This window comes from Montipora foliosa, chromosome 2 (genome assembly GCF_036669935.1).
Source record: "Montipora foliosa isolate CH-2021 chromosome 2, ASM3666993v2, whole genome shotgun sequence".
NCBI lineage: Eukaryota > Metazoa > Cnidaria > Anthozoa > Scleractinia > Acroporidae > Montipora > Montipora foliosa.
In genome coordinates, this window is record NC_090870.1 from 27,109,004 (window position 1) to 27,119,003 (window position 10,000).

Sequence of the window (10,000 nt, forward strand, 5' to 3'; positions counted from 1 at the left end):
TTAGTTACAAATGCCATGCCTTTTTTACTGGGTCGTCAATTGCGAAAGGCGGAAGTGGCAAGCAGTGTAAGGACCAGTCTCGTCCCCAGAGCTGCGATCCTCTTGGCCAGCGCCACGGATCGAGAGCTCTGATGAGCTCTGATTGGTACCAACTGAGGGAGGTGTTTTGATTGGTTGTGGAAATTCAAAGGAATCAAACCGGAAGTGAAATGCAGATGTCAACATGGCTGATGGAAGAACACCAACTAAGAAGTTCTCAAGCGTGAAAGAGCTAGTTTGCAGAACGTGTAACAGCAATATTGTTTATAAAAACCACCCAATAGAGTTGTTTTGTGACAAGACAAAGGAGGAAAGAATATTAATAGATTGACAACAATTTGCCATTGTGTATACCTTCCTGTACGTGTAACTAAATCCTTCAAAAATTCAGGACTTCGCTAAAAGGGTGTCGAGTGGTGTCGAGTCAAAGGCTCAACAAGACTTTGTCTCCAGGGTAAAAAGGGGAAGGTCGGTTGAAAACAGTCCGACTTGGCCTCTTCACTGAGATGGAGGGAAGATTAAAAAAGTACGTAAATAAGATAGAGATAGAGGTTTGTGGCATCTCATGTAACACATGATTTTCGTTATATTTATTGTAATAATGGGAGAGATTGCAGATGGAGCTCTACCGTGGGCGCTACTTTTGACTGCAAGGACAAGGCCCTTTATCGAATGACAACCATTGTTTAACATTCTAGGAGTTTTAAAAAAAATGTTAAGCACAAGAGATATGCCGATTATAGGAGGTTAGATTTACCATTATGACCTGTTAAAAGGACCTAATTTGGGTCAACTATTTTTTAGCTAACCCTCTGTCAGGCTTAGCGAGGAGAGAAACAAATCTATGCTTATACAAGTGCTTTTGTTAGACAACTCTCAGGGTTCAAACGCATTCCATACTGTAGTTGTTTGACAGTAATAGTACAGATGTAAGATGAGACAACCCTAAGGATACGAGAGCGCGTGACGTCACGTTATTTTGAGACAGTTGTAACGGCCGATTCAGATATATATAACTAATCGAAGAAAATGTTCCATAAAAACTTCAAACTGCGATGTTTCTTTTCGAAAACTCATTTTATGGACAGCCAGATAAATAAATTTCACTTACCTACTATTTTATGCGTTGTCCTGAGTGATTTGATGTGGTTTTGGGACGCTTCGATTTCCTCTTCGGATCACTCAAGTCGTCACATACAATATAAATAGACAAGGTGTGCACTTCGCAAACACTTCGCAGCCGTAATTAGGGTCGTCACGCAACGCTGGGGAGGAGCGTTGCGTGACGACTCTAATAACGGCTGCGAAGGAGACTGGCAACTTCCAAGACCGCTCACGGCCGAGTGCCTCACGAGCTCCCCAAGCTGAAAATACGTGGTGTATGCGACAGTTTGTGTATATAGAGAATTGTATGGGAAAATCACCGATCGTAAAAAAATTGTGTAAATAACTATCTCATTTGAAATAAAGTTTTCCTACCTCAAATGTGTAACGAACTTGTCTCTTTTGCCGAGTTTAGAGCCATTCTGACGCCGTTTAGTGAAATTATCCGGAAGGCCGTTACTAAAATAATAGGAAGGCCGACCACTCCATCCATCGCTGGCCAGACCTCACTCCACAAATCGTTTTCTCCTCAACAGGAAAAGTCCCGAATCGCAATAAAACAACAGTTCCATAAAGTCATGCACCGTTGAATTTGATCAAATCATCATCTGGCAATAATAAAAAACTCGCTCTTTTCATAACGAGAAAATAACCTCTGGAATCCAGGGTAAAGAGCAAGACAGCTAGAGTCGATAAAGTGAAGTTGTGTGAGCCAGTCGGCGGTTTCTTCGGCTTCTAAAGTAAAGAGCGTACGAAGAAAGAAACTTAAGAGTTGGCGAACAACGAATAGAATGGAGAAGCAAAGACGGGAAAGAACAGTTGCGGCGTGAAAGTCTAGAGTTCCATCAAAATTTCATCAAGTGTGTGCGGTGGTGCAGAGAAGCGCTCCGTAATTTTTGTCAGCTTCGTTGTTTATTTATCTCTATATACAATTCTTGGTGGGAACATAGCTTTATACAGGTCTTGGGAAGCTCTAGAGCATAAATTGAATTTTCGATCATGGATGGATTAGTATAGCCGGTGTACAGCCGCCCGCTTTCCGAAAAAAAAAAAAACAGAAAGGAGCGTCTGTGATTTACCGTTGGTAATCGTGTTCAATACCATGCGATTTTTCCTGGAATGTGTGGAAAATGATTTGATCGGTTATTACCCTTCGATCATTACATAACTGAAACCACGAGTTTTGATTGGTTTTGAGAACCAACGTGAGAGATTTTACGATGAGTTCGTGTGTACTTTGTGCATGGTAAAAAATACGAATAAAAATCTTTTTCATGGTCAAAGAGGTTTTTCTTTTAAAGTACGTGCGGAATTGTTATCTATGGAGTATAAAGTGGAAAAAAAGGGAAAGGAAAGGAACTTTATGTAAGTGTCCAGTCGTTCTAGCGCTGAAGCACTAATTGGGGACACTGTAAATTGAAATTAACAATTAACACAAATTAAGTCAAATGTTGGTTTTTTGAGGAGAAGGGAAACCGGAGCACCCGGAGAAAACTTCTCGGTGCAGAGTAGGGAACCAACAAACTCAACCCACATATGACGCCGAGTCTGGGAATCGAACCCGGGCCACATTGGTGGGAGGCGAGTGCTCTCACCACTGCGCCATCCCTGCACCCCTAAGAAACGACCCCTAAGAAACGAAAGCGCACCTGACGAATCTTCACGAGGTGAATATAGCTTGATTCAAAAGAATGTCTCCCGCTATCCCCTTACCAGTCGATGTAATACCAACTCCTTGCTCGGACCAGCCTAGCCATTCTCAAGAACAATCTACAAACCGTGTTGCCCTGGAAGATTTGAGATGTGCACATATCGAGGAAAAATGACAGCTCATCGGCAGCGATCGGTGCAGCTCTGAAGATCAGAGCCGCACCCGGTTGGAAGACTTGCAAATATATCCTTTCTTTTTAAGAGTGCTTGTACGCTATAAAGCCAAGGAATCTTAAAACTATCGGAGACGCTCTCCAATGCACGTTTGGAATCTACCTTATTGACCACCATTTTGAAAATTTAGCTCCAAAGAAATATGAGCCACGTAAATTTTGGTTAGCGTAGATCACTCAACAATATATGCAAAATTATTCCGGAACATGATTATCAACGGTAAATCACAGTCGCTCCTTTCCGATTTTTTCAGAGAGCGGGCGGCTGTACACAGGCTAGGATTAGTCCTGTAGCCCAAAACTTACATTCATCTACATATTCCTATTTTGGTAACGATATTTGCGTATGTGAACAATCGTTTACATCGGCAATGACACCTATGAACAATGGCTCTAAATTTAAAGTCACTTGACCGCATTATTCTACAAACTCGACATTTCTTGTATTCTCGACAGCTTTTTCATCGAACCACGAACTGATTATACCTATATTAACCGAACTATGTGTTCGTACGATTGGAAATTATATGGCACAGATACACCTCTTCCTGGCGAAAATTATCAATACGTACACAGGAAACCCAAATACACCAAAGGCCGATGTTTATTCTATTGTAACTCGTGTGCCTCACGTCGTATACTTTTGTTAAGTGGAGACATCTCTACTAATCCAGGGCCAAATAATCTTCAAAACAGAGGAAACAAAACCCGTAATCTTTCGTCACTTATCAACATCCAGTGTACACCATCATATACCATCCAAAGACAATTAATCTCGATGTGCCTTCTGAACACTTTAAAAACAAATCAGCAGCATTCTACGAATATATCTGTGACTGTAAGGCCGATCTGATTGCAGTTACCGAAACATGGTTGACAGCACACGACGATGCGGTGAGAGCTGAGATTCAGCCACAGAGTTGCAAGCAAGTTGATTCTCCATGCCCTAGTCGATGTGGTGGTTGTGGTACTGCTATAATCTATCGTGATGCTTTCAACGTATCTAAAATCGACGCTGGTGAGAAAGTCTCATTCGAGTTCTCGAAATGGAAAGTTGTGATACCATCTTCACAAGACTTACGTATCATCATTGTTTACAGACCTCCATACTCTGGCAATCAGAAAGTTCCCTCCAGTTATTTTTACAACGAATTCTCCGAATATCTAGAATCCGTTGTTCTATGAAGCGAGCAATTAATTATCGTTGCTGATTTTAATTTTCACATCGACGCCATTTTTGATGCCGTAATTCCGCAGCGGCTCGGGGGCTGGCCAGTCAAATTGGATGATTTAAGGTTTAGTATAAGCTGCATCTTTGAGTGGCTCGACGGCTCGGTGGCTCGTCAGTCAAATTGGAGGATTAAAGGTCATTAAAGGTTTGGTATAAGCTGTATCTTTGAACGGCTCGGTGGCTCGTCAGTCAAATTGGATGAATATGGCACTAGTATAAGATGTATCTTTGAGTGGTTCGACGGCTCGGCGGCTCGTCCGTCAAATTGCATGATTAAAGGGCTAGTACAAGATGTATCTTTGAGCGGCTCGACGGCTCGTCGGCGGCTCGTTAGTCAAACTAGATGATTAAAGGTTTAGTATAAGCTGTATCTTTGAGTGGCTCGTCGGCTCGGTGGCTCGTCAGTCAAATTGGATGATTAAAGGGTTAGTACAAGACCCGGGGTACAAGATGTATCTTTGAGTAGCTCGACGGCTCGTCAGTCAAATTGGATGATTAAAGGTTTAGTATAAGCTGTATCTTTGAGTGGCTCGACGGCTTGGCGGCTCGTCAGTCAAATTGATTGTTTATAAGGGACAAGTATAAGATGAATCTTTGAATGGCTCACTGTATTTGGCATGACTCGTAAGTGATGAGCCATCCAACAGCAAATATACATTCTCTTCAGTCTTTGTGGATCTCCTTTAACAGCAACAGTGATCGATATGGATGCCAGTCTTGTTGCAGAAATTCTTAACACTGAGGTAATGAAAACTTGCAGCCGTTCTGAATACGCCAACTTTTATAAAACATGCAAGCGTCCTGTAAGATGCGTCATTTAGAACATCAAACAATATCAAGGCAATTTGCGAACGACATAACCAGTGTTCCTGCTATATGACCAACAAAAGGCTACGGGTAGCCTACACTTTGTTCGAAGGATTTTTAGCTGACTTCCTGTAAGTTTGAAGTATTTCAGTGGGTTTTTTTAAATGTTACAATATCTTGGTAAATATCCAGTTTCAATTCCGTAGTCCGAAGTCCACAGTCCGTATGACCCAATGATAGGGTTAAGTGCGATAGTGAATATTTGTTTACATTTAAAACTGTCGTTCACGGCATTGATTCCAATCAAAACCAGAAAACAGATGCTTTGCAAGTCTCTAAGATAATATTTAAAACTATTTAATACTTTTTCTCAACAATACTAGGAGAATTATTAAATTACGATATGTGTAACAGTCATACGATAACCGGATATTGCATTGCGTACAGCAAAAACACAAAAACTCATTTCCGGTCACGCACACAATTCTTTAATACATATTTCCCAGATAATCTGTCTCGTGGTTTAGTGGTTATGACAAGTTGAACGTACGGACAGACAGTCGTACGATAATGTCATAACAAAAAAACAATTTCAAAGGGTTATCTGCACTTCAAATATACATTTCTTTCATTCGTCAGACCTTTCCCGGGAATGAGTCCAACAAATTGAGCTGCTCCCATCTATCTTTCATCTATAAACATGCTTTCTTAACCATAGTTAGTGCTCCACACGCATGCCTACGGAACGCGAACTCCCTATAAGCTGGCAGCTGAGATCGAGTGAGCAAATCAAAACACTACAACTGCAATAATTCTATAATTCTCGGTTTTCACATGACGTCACGACCGCCATGTTGGTGCCCAAAACAAAGAGAAGTTGGCCATGTTGGTGCCCCGACCAAATCCTCCGGGAATTTAACTTTATTATTATGCAAACGCTTCCTTTTCTTTTCGTTGAAAAACATGGCTGTTGATCACGTGAGTGAAAACCAACAATTGTTTTTTTATTGCTTACCTTGTACTAATTTAATCATGTCAGTAACGACTGGGGTGACTGTGCTGCGGAACTCGTTTAAAAGGCTCAGGTATAACACCTCCGTACAGGCCTAACGAAAAAGAAAAAAAAATCTCAATTTCTTTTGGTTCAAAACGTTGTGAAGCAATCTACAATGGTACAATCCAGTTTCACAAACTTAATAAGCAAACTGTCATGGGGGTTCTTATCATTTTTTTAGAAGCATTCCTTAGTAACTGAAAACAAATGAAAGTATTAAATCTGTTTTTCGAAACTTTCTTACGATTTCTTCTGGTCAGGTGAGGTTGGAAAATTAGCCTAAATATTCCAAAATACAATCCATTTTCATCCTTGTCATTTGTAACTACAGCTGTAGTCCCATTGCAGCGATACAAATCGTTAGTTGGCGTTCACTGGTTTCAGGACATAAATTTCAGCATTCATTATTAAAAGGAGACTGAAAAAGTGTCAGAGCCCCTTTAAAAGCCCCAGTAAGCCCCCACCCACTACACCGGGTGCTTTCAAAATTTTCAGACCTTCTTATGGGAGTGTGAAAAGGTCGAGTTTAACAGGGTGGGGCTATACTAACTGCTAGTGTCAGCAAAAATCCTTGACCTTGAACTTCATCTTAACTGAAAAGTACATTGCACCAAAATAATTCTCAAAAGGGTCAGCCACAACAATGTTGTTGTCCGTTTCGTTCAAAATTAATTTTTTTTAACTCCTCGTTGATGAGTTTTGAGTCGATTAGTCCATAACAGGGAGCTTGACCAACCAATTTTAGTTTTTTTATTCCACAACCTTTACAAAATTAAACTAAGGGGAGACAGCATTGACATTTTTGCCTTTAAATCATGGTCTTGTTGACATCTGGTGTCCCCAAAGGCAGAGTGAATAGGATTCATAAGTAAAAGGGACCAAAACAACACATTAGGAGTTGTTTCTCCTCTTTTATTCTATTGGGAGTCACGGACAATAGTGAAAGGTTATCTTCAGGTCTCAAATTTGTAGAAAACAAACGTATTCAGTGTTGAAAAGTAACTTACTCTTAAATTGTACCTCCAGCTTTCACCCGCCTCTTCGTTAACTGACAAAAGAGAAACAAATAATGTTCTTACCTTATGAGTTTCAGTTTAACAAGTCTCAACTTACAGTTCACAAAAACCTGAGGTGCACACAAAGACCTCATTGAAAGTGAAATTAAGTTAGGAACACAAAAATTTTATTTTTTGAAAGCATGAAATCTTAATGTTACTGCTTTCCTTACACTCATAACACTGTCCCTGCTATGTGAGTAAAATTGCAAGCTTTTGAGTCAGTGTGTTTGGTCGCAAAAGAAAAGGACTGGAAAGGCTCAGGGAATATGGTAACAGGATTACGATTAAGTTTTACATAAATCAGTCCCTTCTTCTCTCCCACAGCCTCCCTCCGGGATTTCTTTTACCGGTAATTACTGGGTTGCCAGTATGGCAAACCCAGTCGGAATCTGCGTTTCATTTCGTCGTTTTTTCCGTGTCTGTAAAAGTCTTGCCTGTCACTCCCCTGCTAAGTGGTATCTTTGTGCATAGAGCCTTCTGCTCGTATTTTCTTAGGATAGAGAGGGTAGTGGAAATGCGTAGATTTCTCTGGTGGACACAGTAGAATGATAAACTTAACTGGCAATGGCGTCGAAAGTCATGTAACGCGAATGGCGTTTTAGTGGATCTTTGAACAAAATATACCGTTATGAAGCTCAATAATGGCAAGTCAATTGGATACTGAACAAGACAGGCGGTGGAATCTTAAAGACGACGAGTAATGGACTTCGACAACAATCTGTCGCCCGTCGGGCCGAAATCAAAGTAAGCTGCATTTCTAATATTTTACCAAGTGTGCTGTTATGTAGAACACTGAAACCAAATGGAAAATTCTCTGGTAACTTATGGGTTCAACAAAGACAGAGAACGAATCGAACACCTTAAGTGGATCTGTGATCAACTCTGCACAGTTCAGGTAAAAAAATAATTGGAAATGTGACAGCCAAGAATCATTTGAAAGAAAGCTTGTCGTCTATTTTGTGCTTCATTATTCAAGGAAAAGGTTCTTCATGGAAACGGTTTGATCCTGAAATTTTAGTTTGTTTTAATATTGCGCATATTTGACACGACTGAGTTTTTTCTCTTCACGCACGTAATGAAATAGGAAGGGGTTTTTGCCTCTAATAGCAAATATGTTGTTTGTTTCAAAAAATTGTTCGCTGGAAAAGGTGGCCTTTATGAATTCATCATGTTTTATAATATGCGAGCTTACCTGGATAGTTTTTATGGCAATAGTAAAGCATTTTCGTGTCAAAATGAGGTTAGCGTCTTTCTGTTGTGCTAACTTAATTAAATATAAATATACATTCTCCCTCGTGAGTTTGTTATTCTCGTTAACCAGCAATGGCGTCGAAAGTCATTGCAACGCGAATGGCGTTTTAGTGCATCTTATGTTGTTTGTTTCGCTGGAAAAGGATTCTGTGATATTTTCTGCCTTTGTGAATTATAATATCATGTTGTGTATAGAATTTTCGAGCTTAAGGTTGAAATGTGATACGGGAGGATATTTTTAGTATTGCTTTGTAAGCAGGAAAGGTTCACGAAAATAAACAGGTCTGTTGGAGCGTGCTTGAGTTTCAACAAAATGAGCCCCAAAATCAGCAAAAAATTGAGACGCCGATGAATAATAAAGTAGCTGCTATTTCCAAAATGATGGAATTACCTGGTGACAAATAACCTCGTCTTGGAGGGTAAATTTTTGACTTAGCAGAAACAATAGTCAACCCCCGGGCAGGGGTCAACCTCAAGAGTTTGGGCGATTGTGATCTTTGTTTTGACTTCGCTCATTTATTGTCAAACTTTATAACACTTGACAGAAAAAGAAACTTATGAAAACCCGGTATCTTGCCATCATTTGACACAGATGCTTCACTGTTTGGCGAGTAAACATGCCGCGGTAACGTAATCACGGCGCCCGCTGAATTCCGGCGATGCCACTTTCGATTTTGCGATTTATTTGTGCAACCAAAAGTATAATAACAAAATTGAACGAAGCAAAAATCTCCCAAAATGTTTGTCGCTATTATATATTCACGGTTCAAAATTAATGTTGTTTTCATGTCGTAAATATGTTACTCTCGAGCAACCGTCCTGGAAACTTCCTTCTGCTCTTTCTAAAAACTGTGTATCAATTTACTTTTGCATCAATATTTGTTTTTGCATAGAGCAAGCTAACAAAATCTGTACCTTGCTGAGTTCGCATTTGTTTGCGTTAATAGTATTTTCGGTCCAATGCTTCTGTTTTACGACGGGGTATATGTTTGAGGTCACCCATCCAGATACTAACCCCGCTGGATAGGGGTAAACGTTAGTATTACAAAGCTGTCAGATGCCCAGAGGGCACGCTTTAACTTGTGGTGAAAGAAGTTGTGAGGGAGCTTGAAAATTATCAACATGTCAGCCCAGAAGCCAATGTTTCTCCCTTCCATTTATTTTCTTCAATCTTTCTGGGTTCAGTACTTTTCTAGTAACCACATGTCTTCTCAGGCTATTTACCCAAGACTTCTACCATGGCACTACAATGATAGACAATACCAAATCAATATCGTGCACATATTACGCAAGGACAACTTGAATCTCAGCTCAGTTGACATTTTATATGAAATAAATCGCTGTGTTACTTCACTACCACACGTAAGCAATGCGTGTCTATTTTTTTAAAGAGGACAGGAATTTCATCTTTCTGACAAATGATTAATTAATAGGCCGGTAGCCAGGTTTTTAACCTCAGAAAAGGATCTGTTTCGTCGTACGAACGTGTGAGGACCTGTGAGCCAAAGGGCCTCTGCTGGTATGACTTCTGGGTGACCCCTTAAACGGTCTTAATGACCCCCAACTTGAAAAA

At 40.2% G+C, this 10,000-nt stretch overlaps 2 protein-coding genes across 5 annotated transcripts in view; both read right to left on the reverse strand.

Moving 5' to 3' along the window:
* Positions 1-327, reverse strand: part of LOC137992769 (uncharacterized) — a 1,613-nt gene extending 1,286 nt beyond the window's left edge. The window contains exon 1 of the mRNA XM_068838283.1: positions 1-327. This exon is cut by the window's left edge and continues 1,286 nt beyond it. Within this exon, the coding sequence (XP_068694384.1) occupies positions 1-17 (17 nt within the window). The 5' untranslated portion in view covers positions 18-327.
* LOC137992768 (importin-11-like) overlaps positions 1-10,000 on the reverse strand; it is a 73,489-nt gene that overhangs the window by 46,770 nt on the left and 16,719 nt on the right. For all 4 annotated transcript variants that reach the window (XM_068838282.1, XM_068838281.1, XM_068838279.1 and 1 more), the window contains exons 16-17: positions 7,126-7,166; positions 6,080-6,170 (exon numbers count right to left, since the gene is read on the reverse strand). In XM_068838282.1, coding sequence (XP_068694383.1) covers positions 6,080-6,170; positions 7,126-7,166 — 132 coding nt within the window. The remainder of the gene's footprint in view (positions 1-6,079; positions 6,171-7,125; positions 7,167-10,000) is intronic.